Source organism: Balaenoptera physalus (genome assembly GCF_965194825.1).
Source record: "Balaenoptera physalus genome assembly, chromosome: 7".
Classification (NCBI taxonomy): domain Eukaryota; kingdom Metazoa; phylum Chordata; class Mammalia; order Artiodactyla; family Balaenopteridae; genus Balaenoptera; species Balaenoptera physalus.
The window spans coordinates 111,567,623-111,589,993 of NC_138886.1; the positions used below are offsets into that span (position 1 = coordinate 111,567,623).

Sequence of the window (22,371 nt, forward strand, 5' to 3'; positions counted from 1 at the left end):
GCCTGAAATATAGTGTCCTTTTACATATAGTTTTACTTTTTAGGTATGGGATCCAACTAGCTTCTACAAGGATGGCTTTATTCAGTGTGTGATTCCTAGGCCACCTGAGACCCATCCTTTTTCTGTAGCTTATACTTTTGGTGAGGTTTTAGAAGGACAAAGAATGGGCCTGACACTTTTTCTCCCAAGCTATGTTATTTCGTTACAAAACAGAAATAGAGTCACAGATGTAGAAACCAAACTTATGGTTACCAAGGGGGAAAGGGAGGGGTGAGGGATAAATTGGGAGATGGGGATGGACATATACACACGACTATATGTAAAATAGATAATCCACAAGGACCTACTGTATAGGTCAATACTGTGTAATGACCTATACAGTAGGTCCTTGTGGATTATCTATTTTACATATAGTCGTGTGTATAGGTCAATACTCTGTAATGACCTAGATGGAAATAGAATCTAAAAAAGAGTGGATGTATGTATATGGATAACTGACTCACTATGCTGTACAGCAGACACTAACACACCAGTGTAAATCAACTAGACTCCAATAAAAATTAATTTAAAAAACCCAAGCTATGTTATTTCGGTTTAGAGCAGGGATCCGTGTAGCTGTCTCTGACCCTCATCCTCTCTCGTCTCCAGGCGCCCAGATTGATGACAACATTCCCCGCCGCACCACCCAGCGCATCGTGGCTCCCCCTGGTGGCCGTGCTAACATCACCAGCCTGGGCTAGAGTTCAGGGCCGCCGTCGGCTTAGGGATGGGGGATGGAACACCTGAGGACATTCGGAGACTTCCTTCCTTCCTTCCTTCCTTCTTTTTTTTTTTTAAAGAGCCTGTGATAGTTACTGTGGGGCAGCCAGTTCCTGGGGCTCCCTCTCGGGCCCCCCGCACTCCGTCCCTCACCCGGAGTCACCAGTTTTGCTCACCCACCTCCCTACATACACATCTACGAATATCACACCTGCGTCTCTCCACCAGGCCCGTACACAGAACTGCGTCCAACACTCAGACATGCGAAACAAAGCAAACCCCAGTGAGGGCGTCGCTCATGTCCAACCTCTGTTGTGCTTGCATCATCTTCCTTTTCATCGGGGGGAGGGGAAGATAAAGTGAATTGCCCAGAGCTGCCTTTTTCTTTTAAAATTTTTAGAAAAGTTTTCTTTGTGGGGCTGCAGGTGGGGTGGGCAGGGGAAGGGCGGGGAGAGGTTTGTTTTTTTTTTTTTAAATACTAAATTGGAAAGCCTAATGCAATATTAATACAAGGGGTTTGAACTGGACATCCTAATGATGCAATCGTGTCACCTTCAAGCTGATTCAGGGTGGCGGGCAGACTCGTCATGTCCCTCCTGAGAGGCTGTACAGCGTCCACACCGCCATTCCATCGTCAGGTTTTCTTTCTGGCCTAGATTTTGCTGCAGATGAAATCTTTTGAGGAGTCTCTTCTCCTCTCTTCACCTCTTTTCTGCTCGCACTCTCTCCCTCTTGCTTTTTCATTCATGGATATTTTCACGTGTCTGGCTCTTTCTTTGTGTTTCTTCCGGCCGTTGTCTCTGACGTGCTGTTTTTGCCTTCTTTCCCCCATGGTCTTTTCCAGTGACCAGGTCTGCCATTTTACTGTGGCCCTAAGCACCTGCCTGGAAAGATATGAGCTTTGTCATCACAACCGTCGTAATGTGCTATCCTAGCCCATATAAGACCAGTGCTACCCACCCACGTCGCCAGGATGTGCGTTTGAGTTTGAGATGCTTCCCAGGTGCAGAAAAGGGCCAACTTATCCCCACTGTCACATGCGGGCCCAGAATAGACCTCAAACAGTGCCGAGCTGTTGAAGAAGTCTGAGGCTCTAGGACCTGAGAGTTTTTCCTCTGTGCAATGCTAAGTGGCTAAAGACACAAACAAATCTGTAAATCAAGCCCAAGACCCAAGGGAGCCAATCAGCCTCAAGCCAACCACCAGCTCAGAGGTGCTAAGCTGATGGTGGTCTGGCCCTGAGGGCCTGCTGTTTACCAACTAGGTATTTTTTGGGGATGCCAGAGCACACTAGGCTTCTCACTTTGGAGGAAAAGAAATCTGTTTTCTTGTCCAATTATTTAGAAAGACATCACGCGACACAGGGAAGCCCGCTAAACTCGGAAAACCCATGGGAGATTTGACTTAAAGACCATTTTAGTTTGCAAGAGGAAAAATCTGTTTTGTGAGTCAGAGCTCTTGTGGGGAGAAAACCTTGTAAATTTGACGAGTGGCCCCTTAGAGACCGCAGGCGACCTTGTGTCCACACACCGCCCGCTCCTGGTCTCAGAGACCCTTTCCACTCGCTGCCTGTGCTCGTCCCTGTCTTTGCTGAGCTTTGTTGCATCTCCTTCCAAGCGTGTTTACAGGTCCTCCCAAGCCACGTTATGTCTGCAGGCTTTTATAAAACCAAATCTGCTTTTGTAAAGCGTAACATCAAGAAGTAGCGCATCCCATCATGACACTCCTCTCTCCACGTGTTTTGCCTTTGGGGTTATGGCTGGGGTTTCTTTTTTTGTTGTTGTTGTTGTTTGTTATTTTAAAAGTAAATTGCACTTTTAAAGAATAATTGGTTAACTTAATATATTTGCTTTTTTTTTTTCTCATCTGCACTTCGAGGGAATTTGAACCAGTCGGAAAAAAAATTTTGTTTCAATTCTGAGAAACACTCGCAGCTCTCTTCTATTCACTTGAGTCTTCCTGTTTTTCCATGATGGTCATTTTGGTTGTTTCAATTGTTTCCTTCAAACAACTTAAAACCTGAAGATTTCCGCAGGCTGTGTAAGCATGTTTACCTGTTGGCTTGCTTTGTGTGTCTGTTTAATGAATGTCATGTGTAAATGCTAAAATAAATTGACAGTGTCTCAGAACTGAATAACTGCAGTGACCTGATGCTCTAAACCAGTGTAGGATTTAATCATAGATGGTTTTTAATCCTTGGAATTGTGATTGTGACCCACGAGTGGAGGAACGTTCAGTGCTAAAGCTGATTATGTGTGTAGCCAGAAGAGTACCTTTTTTTTTTTGTTTTGTTACCACTGTCTTAATGGCAAAATAATTATGGTAAAAAAAACAAGTCTCGTGTTTATTATTCCTTAAGAACTCTGTGTTATATTACCATGGAACGCCTAATAAAGCAAAATGTGGTTGTTTCAGGGTGTGTCTGTGTTGAGATGTTCAAGGAGGTGGCTGCTTGGCCCGGGCCTCCATCAGAACTTCCCTTTCTGGAAAATTCTGGATGCCTTTGGCCTCGTTTTGACGACTGTGTCCGTTCAGGTGTTTTCACTGAGTGTTGTGGGTGGTTTTGTCCAGGCCACTAAGGTCTAATTCTAGGCAGAGCCCCGAGTCTCAGAAATTCATAGACTCAACCCCAAGACAGGCCAAGGGAGGCCCCCGAATCGAGCTGCAAACGTAAGTCGGGAAGTAGAAATCCGGTGGGACCACGTGGGTTAGTGTGGTGACCCCCGGGATCTGTGCGTCCTTAGAGCTTGTGCACTCTGGAAAATCCTCAAGCCACATGGGGGGCACGGAAGATAAGAGACTGGGATATATGAGCCTGCATCCAGAGTTCCGTTAAGGAGCTTGCAGGAGGGAATTCCCTGGTGGTCCAGTGGTTAAGACTCCGTGCTCTCACTGCTGGGGGCCTGGTTCAATCCCTGTCGCGGCCAAAGGAAAAAAAAAAAAAAAAGGAGCTTGCAGGAAACCAGGACGTAAAGCACACATTCCTCTACCCTCCAGGCAAGTGCCAAGGGTGCACGTCGCGGTGGGAGGGTGAGCCATGCCCACCCCTGCCTACCGGAGGCTTGGTTCCCATAGTTACCTTGTTAACTGGCATCGGTATTATTGGTTCACAAAACACTGCATGAAGAGGGTGTGTGCTTGGGGGCTCCCCTGGCCCATCATATGGTTGATGAAGTCTTTTTTCTCTTGTTTTCTATCCAGCCCTGTGCAAACAGGATAGGAGGTGATTTACAAAAATACACAACACTCTACCAAGCTTTGATGAGCAGGGTGTTTGAGTTAAGGGAAAATAAGAGCAGGAAAAATAAGATAAGGTCTGCGTTTGGTTGGGACAACACACTGCCATGAGGTGGTAAATTTCTGAGGGAACGCTGAGTGTTCTAGCAACAAATAGAAAAAAAGAGAAACATAGCCAGAAGACCGTATAACATCTATAGTGACTCGAAGAGGAATTAGTCCTTCCAAAAAATACAGAGATTCCTGGTCCTCAGCCCTGAGGACAGGTCCTGGTTCCCCCCAAGAATGACAGTATTTCGTGTCTAGGGCTGGAACTTGTCCTGCCTTCACTGTAGGCTGATGGTAGAGCACCGAGATCTAGGAAAATAGAGCCCGTCCAGGTGAGAAGGGCAAAGAGGCTCCCCCTGACATGGGACCCCTGATAAGAGTTGAGGTGGAAACCCCAGGCCCAGAGCCCAACCTCCCCCTAGTCCCCGCCTGGCTTCACCCCACTCCAAGACAGTCCCCGCGCTCAGGCCTGTGGACGCTCCGCCCATGTGTCCAAGTCTGGCCCAACCTCCAGCAAGCAGCCAGTCCAAGGGCCGTCCACACCTGCTGTGAGGCCCGCCCTCTGACGGAGAGGCCCGTGAAGATGCTGGGAAGAGGCTTGTGTCCATCTGAGGAGGGAATTGAAGGCAGGTGGCCAGCGGGCAGGTACTCTAAAGAGGGGAGTCCCATGGGTGCCAGATGGCTGAACAATGGGGCCAGGTATATAACTCTGGTGGTATAATTTAATCCAAAGACAGATGTTAGAGCATCTAGAATAAGTAAGTGGAGCGCATATCCTTCAGGAAGTGTTTTTGTGTTGAATTGATGGGAGTTGAAGGTTATACTGTCTGGCAAGTTTCTGCAGTACACGTCCTGTAAGAAAAGGCAGATCTAAAAAGAAAATGATCAAATTCAGTATTGAACAAACAAAAACAAAAAAAAAAAAGAAAGAAGGAAAGAAAAGGCAGATCTCCTTTCCCATGAACTGAGATGGGGTTAAGTTTTGATGGTGCTACTGATTAGGTATGTATGTTTGGGAAAGCTGTTTCACATCTATGGCCTGATTTCCCCTCTCTGTGAGACAGAGGTGATGTTATCTACCCAACCTAACTCCCATAATGGGCAAGCCATAAATCAGATACGGTGCAGAGTAGAGGAACAGGAAGCTGTTGGGAACGGTGTCCTAAGTGTCTCTCCTGAAAGAGAAATAGATTAGCTGATGAAGACTGATGACTGCAGAGGTCTTTAGTTGACTGCAGAGATCGCAGAACGATGAGACATCAGAGCTGGTGTCAGTCGTTAAATAAAAAAATCTGTTGGTTGAAGTCACGCTGATAATAGCAGAGGTTATTATGTGCCAGGCCCTGCTCTAAAGGGCGTTTCACACATTAACTCAGTCTTTGCAGCAACCCAGAAGAAGGTACTATGACTTATGCCATCACACAGATGAGGGTACGGAAGCACAGAGCGTTCGTGACTTGCTCAGAACCAGGCTTTGGCCCCCGTTCCGTCTGGGGCCAGTGGCCAGGTTTATACTCATGGTGATTCCACTCTCTCTTACGAGAAATCTCCTGCTTAGAAGGGGGTGGGAAAAGAGAGATGGAAAGTGCCAGAGAATATGACTGTGCAGGTAGTGAGGGAGACTCATGGAGGAGAATTGTGGACAAACAAGAGGCAGAAAAGAATGATGATCTCACGAAGCCCAACACAGATTTGGAGCTATGTGGCCTTTAGATAAGAAGAAATGAGAGGCCTAGAAAATACACAGAAAGCCAGGGAAGAAAGAGTTTAGAGAAGGGCAAAAAGGGTAAGGGAAAACAATAATTTGAGGCCATTATGTTTTATATACCAGATGTGGGGAAGTTGTGTTGATTTGGTGAAAAATTACAAATGTGTGTATATGCAGAGATGAACATATGTGTATAATTTGTATAAGGATCTCAAAAGAATGAATAAAATAGTGTCTATTGAAAATACTTTGGGGGCTTCCCTGGTGGTCCAGTGGGTGGGACTTGTGCTCCCAACGCAGGGGGCCTGGGTTCGATCCCCGGTTGGGGAACTAGATCCCACCTGCATGCCGCAACTAAAGATCCCATGTGCCTCAACTAAGACCCGACGTAGCCAAAATAAAAACAAATAAATAAATAAATCTTTTAAAAAAAAAAGAAAAAACAAATACTTGAAGAGGAGCAAAGGGACCTAGACGTGGGAGTGCATTGTCGTTTTCTGAAGATTGATGTCAGGAGAGGCATGTTGCAGTCGGATGGGGTAGGCAGGTACCACCCCCTCCCTTAGCAGCAAGGAGCGTAACCTCTGCTCAGGGCTTTGGGCCTTGCGGGGCTGGACATGACATGAGGGGCCCTTGGAAGGAACACTGGGAGGGTCGAAGGTCAAACAGTATGCCAGATAAAGTTGTATGGTTCAAATAATTTATTACACTGAGATTATTTATGGGATTCGTTTTGGCAGCTAAGCCTTGTCCGTGCTGCAGTTACACAAACGGTCCACATCCTAATAAACTTCATCCCGCAGCCCAGAACCTGGTGTGTGTGATGGGAACGGGGCTGGGGGGAGGGGGGGTGTCAGAGAGAAGTGTCCTGACCTCCTCCAGTGATGACCTTCAGCTTCACCTTGGGATCTGGGGACACCAGGAACCCTGGATAGCGCCCGAGGGTGGTCCCCTCAGGGGAGAAGGGGGCAGGAGGGGACAACTTCCTGTCTGACTGTTCACAGGTCTTCAGGGTCCATCCCGCCTCAGGAAAGACCGGATGTGCAGTGGACTTCACACTGAGCTTACACGTCTGATGGTTATTCCCCTTGCGTGTTCCTGTCACTCCAAAGACTTGCTGTTTCCATCCCTCAGCAATTCAGGGGGCCCCTGGGGACCTCCCGAATAAACCTAGTAGAAGAGATCAGCTTACTGTGGTGTTGCTTTCCCCCAGCTGGAGACACACATCTTTTGTCTTTTCCTACAGGTTTAAGTGTTAGGTGAGAAAGCACAGAATGTAGTCAGGGACCGCTTTGTCTCGCAAGGGAGCAAGGAGGAGACGGGCCGGCCACCTGCTGGGATACTCTGGGGGGCCAGCAGGGAAGTGGGCTCCCAGCTTGAACTTCCACTCTCTTTTTGACCACCCACTTTTTGATGTCATACACCTTCAGTCTTGTGACTTGGCTGTCCTCCAGCTGTTAGCCTACCCCTAGCACCTCACCAGTGCCCCGTGGTGGGTGTTTTCACTCTCCTCCTAGTTCCCGTGACGTCCTCCCACTGTTCCTGTTGAACAAACCCTGGCTCTGGATCCCCAACCATAGCAGCCCTGCCGGCCAGCAGCCCCTGCACTGCTATCTTGATCCAGAGCACCAACTCCAAAGGGCAGACACAGCCCCACCAAGATGAAGGGCTCCCTGCCTATTGCTTAATTCCTCCCTGGCAATGCACACCACGTGCCAGATCGTGAGGAATGTGAATTCGTGACCGATCCCCAACTGCCGGGCCTCCTTCCAGGCCACGGCTGAGTTCTGGGAGGCCCAAGTGCTACTGTGCAACACGGGACTGTTGACCTGAAACAGACTGCCAGATATTTCTCCAGCAAAGATGGGTTTATTCGGGATCTGCAGAGAATTGCCATTAACCGTCTGTGACCACGGTGAGCCACGTGCAAGTTCCCGTGGGGCAAGGGAAGGAGAACACTTCTTTTTAAATTTAAATAGGGGGAAATGAAGTTGGGAGGCTCTAGTAAAGAGTCCGTGGCTTTCACTGGCTGAACTCTTGCCAGGGAAGAAGAGTCTTTCTTCTTCCTGTTGGGCCCTGGGATCATCTCAGGATGTGAGAGCTCCCCCTTCTGGTGGCCCAGCTCTATTTAATTGAGATTTCCATTTGTTAATTTTTTACAGGTCTAGGGAAAGCCAGTTCATCGCACCTCATCTTCCTTTCTTTTCTCTGTTTTCACCTACATATTGTCCTTCTGGGCATCTGTTCTCTTCTGTGTGTCTTCCCCTTGACCAAGCCTCCCACTCCCAAACCCTCTCTCTCTATACGCTTCATGATCAACAAACTTACTGACATGATTCCATAAACACCCATCTTCACGGAACATTCTTCCCTATATCTTTGTCTTAAAAGAAGACAAGTCCCCCTTTCTGAGGACAAAGTTTTGTCCTTAGTCTTCTCAGGTGGAGCTTCCTCTGCGTCTAACTCCCCATATTCTTCAGGTGGTGGGGGGTTGACGACCTTGCTGCTCAAGCCTCAATACTTCTTCCACGCTCGGCCATCTGGCTGCTCTGCCCCCTCCCGTGCTTCCTGCTGTTGTCTCCCGATTTGGAGACATTTGGTGTCAAACCATGGCACAGTTTTGCTCCCACCAAACAGGAGGAGTTACTTCAACGTCCATGTAGATGACCCATCCGGTGTCCTAGACTTTCAATTTTGTGATCCATTCCCCGCTCTGCCTTAGCTACTATCTACTCCTCAGGCTGTTGCATTTTCCCGAATGCTCTACTTGCTGCAATTGCATCCCTTCTCTGACCAGTCCTCTGGTCCTTTTGGTTGACTTGTTCAAATACCACCACTGCTCCCGTTCTCTGGCGGCACCAGGCGCTCCCGTCCATCATTCCATCTGTCTTCTCCCTCCACCGGCTTCCTCCTGCCTTCCCTCCCTATCCTACTTAGATACATCGTTTCATTCATTCTCTGGCCAACAACCAAATCCCGTGACCTTTGTCCTCTCATTGCTTCTTCTTTGTCAAAATTCAAACCTAAATGAACCCAACCATTCTCCTCTCTAGCTTGGGCACGAACCCCAGAGTTACATTCGAGGAAATTGCACAACTAGGCAGGTTGTTATCCTGAGAACATCGTGGCACTAACCCCAGCTGTACACTGAGCACTGACTACTTCCCAGTAATCCTACCATCCTGCTGCCCTACATTCTGTATCTCAAATCTCTGTCCCTCTTTTCCCCATGTCCTCCCCAGGAGGTGTTCTTGCCTCTGACTTCACAAGGAAGGTGTAAACCAGCAAGCAGAAACTTCTTCGACATCTCTCTACCAGATGAATAAAGCTATCTGCAGCTACACCCACCCGCCCTATCCTGCTCCCTAATCCCACAGTTTATCCAAGTCAGTCCCTCTACCTTTGCCAGATGCTCCCACCATCTCAGAAAACTTTCTCACCTGTACCTTCAATCTCTCTCTCTCTCTACTGGCTAATATTGTCAACATCGAAACACGTTCAAATATCTTTTTAAAAAAAATCACTCCCCTAACTCTATATTTCCATTCAGATACCATTCGATTTTATCCCCTCTTCAGAGCCAGTTTTCTTGGATGAGGTATGTAGATTTGTTGCAGGAATGGGGATCCCTTCCAGGGCCCGAGAGTGGGCTCTTGTCTAACATTTGGAAATGAATTGTCCGAGGAGACACACGTGCTGACAAATTGACAAAGCAAAAGACTTTATTGGGAAAGGGTTTCCCGGGCGGAGAGCAGCAGGGTAAGGAAACCCAGGAGAACTGCTCTGCCACATGGCTCAGTCTCAGGTTTTACGGTAATGGGGTTAGTTTCCGGGTTGTCTCTGGCCAATCGTATTGCTTGGTCCACATTTGGTCTGACTTAGGGTCCTTCCTGGTGGTGCTCACATCTCTCAGCCAAGATGGATTGCAGCGAGAAGGACTCTGGGAGGTTGGTAGGACATATGCACTGGCATCTCCTCCCTCCTTTCGGCCTCTCCCGAATTCTCCTGGTTAGTTTTCGGCGGCAGTGCTGTGTTCCTTATGGGAACCTCTTGTTGTGAGACAGCTCATGCAAGTGATTATCATTGTGCTAATGGTTCCCTAACAGATTCACCAGGTCCATTTTTCAATGGATTTGAATATATTCAAATCCCGAATAGACCATAAATGACCTCCCTGTTACTAAATCCAAGGAAGATGTTTCCATGTTTATCTTTCCTGACCTCTTAGGGGCACTTAGTGTGGTTGACTTCTCCCCTTCTTCCTTTAATGCTCATGTCACTTGTTTTAGTTTCTTCCTATCTCTCTGGCCGTTGCTCAGTGTTCTCTGCCAGCCCTTTCTTCTCTAGCTGACTTGGTATTTAGAATCCTCCCAGGCTCTGTCATACCAGCCTTTTAATCTCAATTCACTCTGCATTCTCTCCTGGGGCAATCTTCTCTACTCTTTTTTTTTTTTTCTAAATATTTATTTACTTACTTGTCTGTGCCGGGTCTTAGTCGCAGCATGCAGGATCTTCGTTGCGGCATGTGGGATCTTTAGTTGCGGTGTGCGGGATATTTAGTTGCGGCATGTGGGATCTAGTTCCCTGACGAGGGATTGAACCCAGGCCCCCTGCACTGGGATCACGGAATCTTAACCGTTGGACCACCAGGGAAGTCCTTCCTCTACTCTTATAGTTCACTTTCTTTTTTTTTTCTTTTAAAGTTTTGTTTTTTAAATTTTTTAAAATTTATTTTATTTTTGGCTGTGTTGGGTCTTCATTGCTGCATGCGGGCTTTCTCTAGTTGCGGTGAGCAGGGGCTACTCTTTGTTGCGGTGCGCAGGCTTCTCATTGCAGTGGCTTCTCTTGTTGCAGAACATGGGCTCTAGACGTGCAGGCTTCAGTAGTTGTGGCTCGCGGGCTCTAGAGCGCATGGGCTCAGTAGTTGCGGCATGCAGGCTCTAGGGTGTGTGGGCTTCAGTAGTTGTGGCTCGTGGGCTCCAGATGCGCAGGCTCAGTAGTTGTGGCTCACGGGCCTAGTTGCTCCGCGGCATGTGGGATCTTCCGGGACCAGGGCTCGAACCCGTGTCTCCTGCATTGGCAGGCAGATTCTTAACCACTGGGCCACCAGGGAAGCCCCCTTATAGTTCACTTTCAATCTATGTGATAATGATTCCCAAGAGGTGATAGTAACTTGTCTTCCAGGTCAAACCCATATATCCAGCTATGACCCAAACCTTACTTGCATAGTTTATGGGCACTTCATACACATGTGAAATAGGTAACTCTCTGCTTCTTTCCCCCACAAATCTATTTTAACTTCAGTGTGTCATAAAAGTGAAACCAAAAACTATTTAGCTGTTTCAAACCAATAATCTAGTGATCATGTTCAATTTCTAGTTATCCTTCACCCGTTCTACATAAAGTATCTCCAAGGTCTGTTAATTCTACCTCTGTAGTAGCTCTCAAATCTACAGTTTCACCTCTGTTCCTACTATTATCCTCCCCTCTGCTCCTTTGCCTGTATCTCAACTACCATTATTACTCTCCTAGATAACTGAAGAATTTCTTTCTTTCTTTTTTTGGCTGCACCATGCGGCTTGCGGGGTCTCAGTTCCCTGATCAGGGATTGAACCCAGGCCACAGCAGTGAAAGTGCTGAGTCTAAACACGGGATCACCAGGGAATTCCTGATAACTGAAGAATTTCTTAAGTGGTTTTACTGCATCCGTTTTTTGTTTGTTTTGCTTAACTTTTCTTGATTGAGGTATAGAGACAAAAAATGGTGCAGGTTTTAAGTGTACAATTCCCTGAATTGTCTTGATGTGTACACCCAGGTAACCAGTGCCCCAGTTAACATACAGAACATTTCCATCACTCAGGAAATTCCCTTGTATGCCTCTGCTGTCAGTACCTGCCACAATAACCCCCGTCCCAGCCTGGGGCCATCAGTCTTCTGACTTCTAGCACCATAGTTTAATTTTGCCTGTTCTAGAATTTCATCTACACTGAATTATAAAGTATGTAATCTTTTACATCCAGCTTCTTTTGTTCAGTATAATGTTCATGAAATTCAGGAAATCTTTCTTATGTATTGGTGAAAAGCATTCCACTGAATGAATATATTGCCATTTGTCTGTCCATTAACCAGTGGATGGACGTTTAGGCTGTTTCCAATTTCTGGCTATTGTGAATAAAGCTGCTGTGCATTTTTGTACAGCCTTTGTGGATATATGTCTTCATGTATTTTTTACTATTGACTGTTACAAAAAGCAGAAAACATTTATTAAGGATTCACAAATTTGAACAATGCAATGATCAAGCTTGACCTAGTGGACATATATGGAACCTAGATTTGGTATCACATTTTAATAAATAAATTAATTAATTAATTTATTGAAGTGTAGCTGATTTACAATATTATATTCACTTCAGGTCTACAACAGAGTGATTCAATATTTTTATACTCTGTTTAAAGTTTTTACAAAACAATGGTTATATTTCCTTGTGCTGTACAATATTTCCTTATTGCTTATTTACTTTATACATAGTAGTTTGCATCTCTTGGCCCCCTACCCCTATCTTGCCCCTCCCCTCTTCCCTCTCTCTCGGTAACAACTAATTTGTTCTCTGTATCTGTGAGTCTGTTTCTGTTTTGTTATATCATTCATTTGTTTTATCTTTTAGGTTCCACATATAAGTGACAACATAGAGTATTTGTCTTTCTCTCTCTGACTTGCCCATCTATGTTGTTGCAAATGACAGAATTTCATTCTTTTTTATGGCTGTGTAGTATTCCATTGTGTGTGTGTGTGTGTGTGTGTGTGTGTGTGTGTATGTACACACACACACCACATCTTCTGTATCCATTCATCTGTGGTGAAAAATTAGGTTGTTTCCATGTCTTGACTGTTGTAAATAATGCTGCTATGAAATTGGGATGCATTATCTTTTTCAATTAATGTTTTCATTTTCTTTGGATATATACCCAGGAGTGGAATTGATGGATCCTATGGTAGTTCTATTTTTAGTTTTTTGAGGACCATCCATACTGGTTTCCATAATGAGTGTACCAATTTACAATCTCACCAACAGTATACTACAGTTCCCTTTTCTCCACATCCTTGCCAACATTTGTTATTTGTAGACTTTTCGATGATAGCCATTCTGACAAGTGTGAGGTGATACCTCCTTTTGGTTTTGATTTGCATTTCTCTGAAGATCAGCAATGTTGAGCATTTTTTCATGTTCCTCTGGCCATCTGTATATCTTTTTGGAAAAATGTCTGTTCAGGTCTTCTGCCCATTTTGTAGTCAGGTTTTTTTTTTGTTTGTTTGTTTTGATACTGAGTTGTATGAGGTGTTTATCTACATTGGATATTAACCCCTTATCAGTCGTATCATTTGCAAATATTTTCTCCAGTTCAGTAGGTTGTCTTTTTGTTTTGTTGATAGTTACATTTTAAGTTTATAATAGGTTCCATTTGTTTAATTTTGCTTTTGTTCTTTTTGCCTTAGGAGATAGAGCCAAAAAAATATTGGCATGATTTATGTCAAAGAGTGTTCTGCCTATGTTCTCTTCTGGGAGTTTTATGGTTTCAGGTCTTAAATACATTTTGAATTTATTTTTATATATGGTGTTAGAGAATGTTCTAATCTCATTGTTTTACATTTAGCTGTCCAGTTTTCTCAGCACTGCTTATTGAAGAGGCTGTCTTTTCTCCACTGTATCTTCTTGCCTCCCTTGTCATAGATTAATCGACTATAAATGTGTGGATTTATTTCTGGGCTCTCTATTCTTTTCTGTTGATCTATATGTTTGTTTTCATGCCAGTACCATGCCTTTTTGATTACTGTAACTTTGTAATATAGTCTGAGGTCAGGGGGGTGATATCGCCAACTTTGTTCCTTTTTCTCAAGATTTTTTGGCAATTTGGGGTCTTTTGTGGTTCTCTATAAATTTTAGGATTATTTGTCCTAGTTCTGTGAAAAATGTCATGGGTATTTTGATGGGGATGGCATTAAATTTGTAGATTGCTTTGGGTAGTATGGACATTTTAATAATATTAATTCTTCCAGTCCATGAACAAGGGATATATTCTTTGTATCATCTTCAATTTCCTTCATCAATATTTTATAGTTTTGAGGGTATAGGTATTTCACCTCCTTGGCTAAGCTTATTCCTAGGTATTTTATACTTTTTGATGCCATTTTAAATGGGATTGTATTCTTGCTTTCTCTTTCTGATAGTTCTTTATTAGTGTATACAAAAACAACAGATTTCTATGTATTAATCTTGTATCCTGCAACTTCACTGAATTCATTTATTAGTTCTAATAGTTTTTTTGGTCCATTTCCTCTAGGTTGTCCCATTTGTTTGAATATAACTGTTTGTACTATTCTCTTATAGTTTTTTTTGTATCTCTGTGGTACTTGTCATTATTTCTCCTCTTTCTTATTTTGCTTAGTTGAGTCTTTCTTTTTTTATTGAAGTGTAGTTGATTTACAATATTGTGTTAGTTTCAGGTATACAGCAAAGTGATTCAGTTATATGTGTGTATATATATACATATATATATGTATTTCAGATTATTTTCCATTATAGGTTATTACAAGATATTGAATATGATTCCCTGTGCTATACAATATATCCTCATTGATTATCTATTTTATGTATAGTAGTTTGTATCTGTTAATTCCATACTCTCAATTTCTCCTTCCCCGCCCCATCCCTTTCCCCTTTGGTAACCATAGCTGACTGTTTGTAGAGAGGTGGATCTCCACCAAACCCAGGTGTCTGTGGGCTCTTCCAATACAATAGAAAGTGGATCTAGTTAGGTCTCAGTCTAGAGGGGAAGGCAAATGTATAAGCAAATAATTGTGATTAGTGATGTGACAGAACTATAAACCACAGTATACACAAGTTGGGGGATGTAGCTAATGGGACAGAAGGGTTGGGAAAGATTTCGCATAGAATTAATAAGTCAAAAAATGAAAGTAGAATAATTTTTTAAAAACCTGGAGAAGTCTGCTACTGCAGAGCTGTGACCCATAGGCTCATTCTCTGTATATCTCAGGCCTAGTTCATCTCCAAAATTGCTAACCTGATCCTTGGATTTGAGCTTTTTATGTAAACTGTTTTAGTTTAGGACCAAGGTGACCAGAAGTCCTATTTCTCTGGTCCTGTTTTTTATTCCTCAAGAATTTTCTATCCGTTCTCAGTGACTCATTTGCAAATCTGATATTGGGCCACTTATTGAAATGCTGTAATGTTCATAAAGGGTTACTTCATTGGTATTATTATTGCTCTTTCTCTTTCTCATTCCCAGTTCTCCAGCTTCTCCTCCACACCCCACTTGGCCACTCAGCTTCTACCCATTCGAGTGGGCATCCTCTTCTTCAGGTTCTTACTTAGAATGGTCCTTCACCTGATGGCCTTTAAATGCTTAATTCCACTTTAATAAGGGTCCTGTCTGCTCTTGCTGTGTCCTTTCCCTCCTGGATGGCAGGCCTATGACAAGATGATAGGCTCGGTTGACAAAACGTTTGTTGAGAAATTTGGAAAGAAGCCTATTAAAAACTTAGCTCTGGGGCTTCTCTGGTGGCACAGTGGTTAAGAATCCATCTGCCAATGCAGGGGACATGGGTTCGAGCCCTGCTCTGGGAAGATCCCACATGCCGCAGAGCAACTAAGCCTGTGTGCCACAACTACTGAGCCTGCGCTCTAGAGCCTGCGAGCCACAGCTACTGAACCTGCTCGCCTAGAGCCCATGCTCTGCAACTAGAGAAGACACTGCAATGAGAAGCCTGTGCACCACAATGAAGAGCAGCCCCTGGTCGCCACAACTAGATAAAGCCTGCGCACAGCAACAAAGACCCAACGCAGCCAAAAATAAACAAATTTATAAAACAAATTAAAAAACTTAGCCCTGGCAGGTTGCGCAGGTTTTCCAGTAGATGGCAGCAGTGCACGAGCTGTGCAAACACCAGTTCCCCAACCCTTGAAACAGAGCATGAACAGAGAAAGTGAATGACCCATTCCTAAACAAGCACCCAGCGAGCTCCCTAATGCATGGGCTACGTTCTGTCCATGAAGAGACCAAGGGATGGCTCCGAGTTTGGAGAGTTTTATGTATTAATGCAAAGTGGGTGTGTAGATTTTACGAATCACTAAAACAGTTGACTACTAGGGGTCAAAGTCTCAAATTCCCTCATTAATAAGATGGTCTTCCTGTTAGAGGCGGCCTGTTTTCTAATAGTTTACAGCCGAGTTGTCAACTAACTAACCAGATACACTAGGATTGGGCTCTTCATTTCTTCTTGTAGGCTGTTTTGGTGTTTCATGTTGATGTCCTGTAGTCAGAGTCAGTTTCTCTCTTTCTCTATCTCTCTCTCCATACTTCATCTTATTCCTTCCCATCCCGGTTCCCACTCCCCATGCCCATGTTTGGCTGTCCTACTGCTTGATGTACTGGGGTATGAGGGTACACATTGCCATTTAGGATATCTTGGGAGACATGGGCTTTCCATTATAGAGTCATGTGTTGGAGAGGTGTTCTCTTTACATTTGTATTTTAAGTGAGTCAAGGTGTTAGGAAAACTGGAATAGGTAATATATTAGCTGCTTATATACCACTGATGCAAATTCATTTATCTGTACTAATTAAGGCTTAGCACCCTAAGTGAATGGAACATGACAAGTAAGCTTTTAAAAAACAATATAGTAATACATGTTAAATGTAAAAAAAGAACAAAAAGGAGGAAGTACATTTTGGTATGTATATTCATATATTCCCCCCCCCCCCCCCACTGTCAAACTGATATCATTCTGTGTATACTGTACAGACATAGTTTTTAGTAATATCATTTTAAATGACTGGCTAATTCTTGATTCTAAGGAAGTATAATATGTTTAATCCCCTATTCTTGGGTAGTTATGTTGGTTTTCATTTTTTCTATTATAATTAATTCTTTAATGAACATACTTGCAGATAAATATTTGTATTCATTCATGATTATAGCCTTAGTACAAATTGCTAGAAGCTGAATTCTTTAGTCAAAAGGTATGACCATTTTGAGACATTGATAAGCATCATCAAAGTGAACTTGAGAAAGTGTATATGAGCCCTCATGTCCTAACACTGAATATAATAACTTTTAAAATAGTATTGCCAATTTGATAGTTGAGAGTATTCTATTTTTTGTGTTATTTATGTTTCTTTGTTACTGTTTCTTATCCTTATTAACCATTTGTACTTATTCTTTGTGAACTGTATATTCATGTCATTTGTCCATTTAAAATTTATAGTGATTTTTTTCTCATTGATTTGTATAAACTCTTTGTATGTGAATTATATTTACCCTTTTCCTGTAATATATTTACAAATATTTTCTCCAGTTTGTACTTGCTTTTTTTTTTTTTTTCTGTTTTGGCGGCACCAAGTGGCACGTGGGATCCTAGTTCTCCAACCAGGGATCGAACCGGTGCCCCCTGCAGTGGAAGCGCGGAGTCTTAACCACTGGACCACCAGGGAGGTCCTGTCACTTGCTTTTTAAAAGTTAAAATAAGTGTTAATTTTTTAAAAATTTATTTATTTTATTTTTGGCTGCATTGGGTCTTCACTGCTGCGCACGGGCTTCCTCTAGTTGCGGTGAGCGGGGGCTACTCTTTGTTGCGGTGCGTGGGCTTCTCATTGTGGTGGCTTCTCTTGTTGCAGAGCATGGGCTCTAGGCACATGGGCTTCAGTAGTTGTGGTGAGCAGGCTTCAGTATTTGTGGCACATAGGCTCTAGAGCTCAGTCTCAGTAGTTGTGGCTCACGGGCTTAGTTGCTCCACAGCGGGTGGGATCTTCCCGGACCAGGGCTCGAACCCGTGTCGCCTGCATTGGCAGGCGGATTCTTAACCACTGTGCCACCAGGGAAGCCCAAAATAAGTGTTAATTTTAAAATAGCTTTATTGAAGTATAATTGACATATACTGATAAAGGTAATGACCAAAAAGATAATGAACATTTCAATTACCCTGAAAGTTTCACTGAACCCATGTAATTCCTCTCTCTCTCCCCTTCCTGCCTCCTATCCCTATCCCCAGGCAACCGTTAATCTGCTTTCTGTCACTATCAATTAATTTGGATTTTCTAGAATTTTTATGTAAATGGAATCATGTGGTATGGATGATTCATTTTACCTGGCTTCTTTCTTTGTCTGGCTTCATTCTCTCAGTATAATTCCCTTTATTTTCATCCATGTTGTTGCGTATCTCAAGAGTTCATTTCTTTTTCATCACTGGGTAGTATTACATCACAGAGACAGGTTGTTTATTCATTCGCTTGTTAATAGACATTTGGATTATTTCCAGTTCATGGCTATAACATAAAAACTGTTATGGACTTTCTTGTACAGTTGGACATATGTGTTCATAATTAGATACCTAGGCACGGAATGGCTAGGTCACATGGCACGTTTGACTTTTTAAAGGAAATTGCCCAGCTACTTCCAAGTGGTTGCACCACTTTACGTTTCCACCAGCAGATGAGATTTCCAGTTGCTTCCTCCCCTAACTAATACACAGTATGGTCTGTCTTTTTAATATTTAAATTGCGTTTCCTCAGTGATGCATATGCTTATTTGCTGTCTGTCTATCTTCTCTGGCACTTAATATTATTGATATTTAAGCATTTAAAAATATTCTGGATTCAAGTTCTTAGGTATTCTCTCCCAATTTATGGATTGCCTTTTCATTCTCCACTGAATTGCCTTTGTACTTATATTAAAAAACAGATGTCCATCTCTGTGTGGACCTATTTCTGAACTTTATAGTCTGTGGTGTTGACCTATTTTTCTGTCTTGACACCAGTGTCCCACTGTCTTGATAATCAGTCTTGAAATCAGTTAGTTTTAGTTCTCAAACTTAGTTCTCCTTTTTCAAAGTTGCTTGGGCTATTCCGGAACTTCTGTATGAATTTTAGAATCAGTTTGTCAGTTTTTACAGAAAAAGCCTGATTGGAATTGTGTTGACTGGATAGATCAATTTGGGGGAGAATTAACATCTTAACAATATTGAGTTTTCTGACCTGTAAACATGGTACATCTCTCCATTTATTAAGGTCTTTATAGAATTTCTATCAGCATATACATTTTTATTTTAATTATATATATATTTTCTTTATAATAGTTTTGGAGTTACAGAAAAATTGTGAAGGTAGTACAGAGATTTCCCATGTACTCCACACCCAGTTTCCCCTATTATTAACATCTTATGTAAGCGTGGCACATTTGTCAAATTTAGTGAACCAATATTGATATGCTATTAATAACTAAAGTCCATACTTTGCTCATGTATCCTTAGTTTCTACCTGATGTCCTCTTTCTGGTCCTGGATCCCGCCCAGGACACCACATTATTAGCCGTCATGTCTCCTTAGGCTCCTCTTGGCTGTGCAGTTTCTCAGATTTCCCTTGTGTTTGATGATCTTGATAGTTTTGAGGAGTACTGGTCAGGCGTTTTGAAGAATGTCCCTCAATAGGGATTCGTCTGATGTTTTTCTCATGATTAGACTGGGGTTATTGGTTTTTGGAGGATGACCACAAAGGTAAAGTGTCATATTGTCTCTCATCACATCATATCAAGGGTATATACTATCGACATAACTTATTACTATTGATGTAAATCTTGGTCTCCTGATTGAGGCAGTGTTTTTCACGTTTCTCTTCTGTGAAGTTACCCTTTTTTCCTTCATTACTTACTGTCCCCTTTGGAAGGCAGTCATTACAGTAAGTTCCCTACATACGAACCTTCAAGTTGCGAACTTTCAAAGATGCAAAACTGGATCATTTGAAAAAACTGGATTGTTTTTTCAAGAGGGTAGATAGAATTAAACCCAACAAGGAACCAGAACCTGTTCCATCAACATCAGGCGTGAGTGACATTGCAGCTTGCCCTCTGTCTCCTATTTTTGACGATCCTTCAGCTCCACCATCTCCCACCTGCTCTCGCTCCTCCAGTCAGTAACTCTTCTCTCCTGTTCATTCCATGCCAGGCCCTGTATGCCAGCTGTTGTACTGTACTACTGTACTTTCCAAGGTACTGCACTGTAAGATTAAAAATGTTTTCTTTATTTTTTCATTTCTTTTTATGTATTATTTGTGTGAAAAGTATTATAAAGCTATCACAGTACAGTACTATATAGCTGATGGTGTTAGTTGGGTACCTGTGCTAACTTTGTTGGACTTACGAACAAATTAGACTTACAAACACGCTCCTGGAACAGAACTCGTTAATATGGAAAGGACTTATTGGATGCACGTTTTGCACTTAAGGAGTGGAGAGTTATGCTTCACTTCTTTAAGGGCAGAGCGTGTAGATTTTTAGTGTACAGATCTTTCATGTTTGTCAGATTTATCCCTAAGTACTTTGTATTTTTGATGTTATTTTATATGGGATTGTTTCATAGATTCTAAGTTCCAATTTTTCGTTGTTAGTGTTTAGAAATACAATCATCTTTGTATATCAATCTTGCAATCTTGATAATCTTGCTTATATGTCCCAGTAGCTTTTTGTAGGTCCTATTTGATTTTCTACCTAGACAATCAGGTAGTCTGCAAATAAAAACAATTTTACTTCTTTCTTTCTAATCTTGGTGCCTTTATTTTTCGTGCCTTTTTTTTTTTTTATTTTTAAAAATTAATTAATTAATTTTAAATTAATTAATTTTGGGCTGTGCTGGGTCTTCGTTGCTGTGCGTGGGCTTTCTCTAGTTGTGGTGAGCGGGGGCTACTCTTCATTGCCGTGCACAGGCTTCTCATTGCGGTGGCTTCTCTTGTTGTGGAGCACAGGCTCTAGGCACTCGGGCTTCAGTAGTTGTGGCTCATGGGCTTAGTTGCTCTGCGCATGTGGGATCTTCCCGGACCAGGGGTCGAACCCATGTTCCCTGCATTGGCAGGCGGATTCTTAACCACTGCACCATGAGGGAAGTCCCATATAATTTCCTTTCTTTTATTTGCTTTGGGTTTAATTTGCCCTTCTTTTTCTAGTTTCCCACAGTGAATCTGAACTATTTCTTCTTTTCTAATATAGGCATTTAGTGCCATAAATCTTACCCTAGTTACTGTTTTACTTTCTTCTTTTATCTATGAGTTATTGTGAAGTATGTTAGTTTCTAAATATTTGGAGATTATCTAGAGATCTTTCTGTTATTTATTTCTATGTTAATTTAATTGTAGTTAAAGAACATATTTTATATGACTTAAATAACTTTAAATTTATTGAGAATTGTTTTATGGCCCTAAATGTGGTCCATCTTGGAAAATGTTCCAAGCACACTTGAGACGAATGGATTTTCTGCTGTTGGGGGATGAAGTGTTCTGTAAATGTCAGTAGGTCAAGTTGGCTGATAGAATCACTCAAATCTCCTAATGTCCACAGTGATTATCTGTCTACTTCTTACATTAACTCATCCCAGTATGTTAGCTGAGAACAATTTGATCTGAAACTGTAGAACAACATTAAAGTGGAGCCAGTAACATTCTTATTTTGTTTTCCACATTATTGAGAGATCATCACTACAACATTTTCCAAAGTGACTTCCTATAAATACTAATCTGATGAGATGCTCTGTGCAAACAATGTCCTATAGGGTCAAAGGAGTATGGAACATTTGGACAGTTAGAATACACATAAGCACATAAAAGCCTGTTTACTTTGGTTAGTCATTTCTCAAGTTTATTTGACCACAGCACGATGTCTACACTTACTGATAAAATCCCTCAGAACTAAAATTATTTAGAACACATTTTAAGAAATACCAAATACGGCTATTGTGTTCACATAGTTATTCTTTATCATGTTAGGAAAGTATTTTTTAAATCCTATTTTAGAAAGAATTCTCTTTTTTTTAAAGAACAGATGCCAAACTGTAACAAATACTATTGGGATGATTATGTGATTTTTCCTTTTTGATCTATTAAAGTGACAAATCAAATTAACTCAGGCATATTATTTTTTATCAGAAAACTGATATCGATTTGTTAGAATTTTATTTAGACTTTTTGGGTACATTTTTGTGATTGAGATTGGTCTATTTTTTATGTATATGCTAATTTGGTCAGATTTTGGCTTTAGGGCTGTGATATCTTCTTCAACTAATTGGGATTGTTTCCTTTTGTTTCTGTGCTACAGAATAGTTTACATAGCATAAGAATTATCTGTTTTTTGAAAGTTCAAAAAGACTTGCCCATAAAACTGTCTCAGAGCCATAACTAGGTTATAAATGTATGCAATTAAGGGAATGTGATTTGCTTTGTACGTAAAGACTGGGTGATTATTAAATGCTTGATGTATTGAAGAGGCCTCCTTAAAGTAATAGAGCGTCTTGACATCCATTCCAAGAAAAGATGGGCTCCCTCTGTGTTATTTGACTTAGGGTTTCCCTTTTTCAGGAAGCTAAGGCTTTACGTAAGAGGTGTAACCTGTATGTTGACTAGAACAGAGGCCCTTGGCTATATCTTTACCAGCAACAGAAGAAACGATGGTGTTAAACTCTTCTCAGTCAGGACTGGATCACTTGACACTGGCCCAAAGTGAGTGAACCTGAGAGAGGTTGATGGGAACACAGCATTCCACTAAGCAAGGGTCTCACTGTCTC

The 22,371-nt window shown here is 42.3% G+C and overlaps 1 protein-coding gene and 1 long non-coding RNA gene across 3 annotated transcripts in view; one reads left to right on the forward strand and one right to left on the reverse strand.

Annotated features, from left to right (window-relative positions):
- Positions 1–3,173, forward strand: part of DPYSL2 (dihydropyrimidinase like 2) — a 115,685-nt gene extending 112,512 nt beyond the window's left edge. For both annotated transcript variants that reach the window (XM_082468894.1, XM_082468895.1), the window contains exon 14: positions 649–3,173. In XM_082468894.1, the coding sequence (XP_082325020.1) occupies positions 649–740 (92 nt within the window). In that variant the 3' untranslated portion in view covers positions 741–3,173. The remainder of the gene's footprint in view (positions 1–648) is intronic.
- Positions 1–22,371, reverse strand: part of LOC309664125 — a 764,383-nt gene that overhangs the window by 338,614 nt on the left and 403,398 nt on the right. The window lies entirely within an intron of this gene.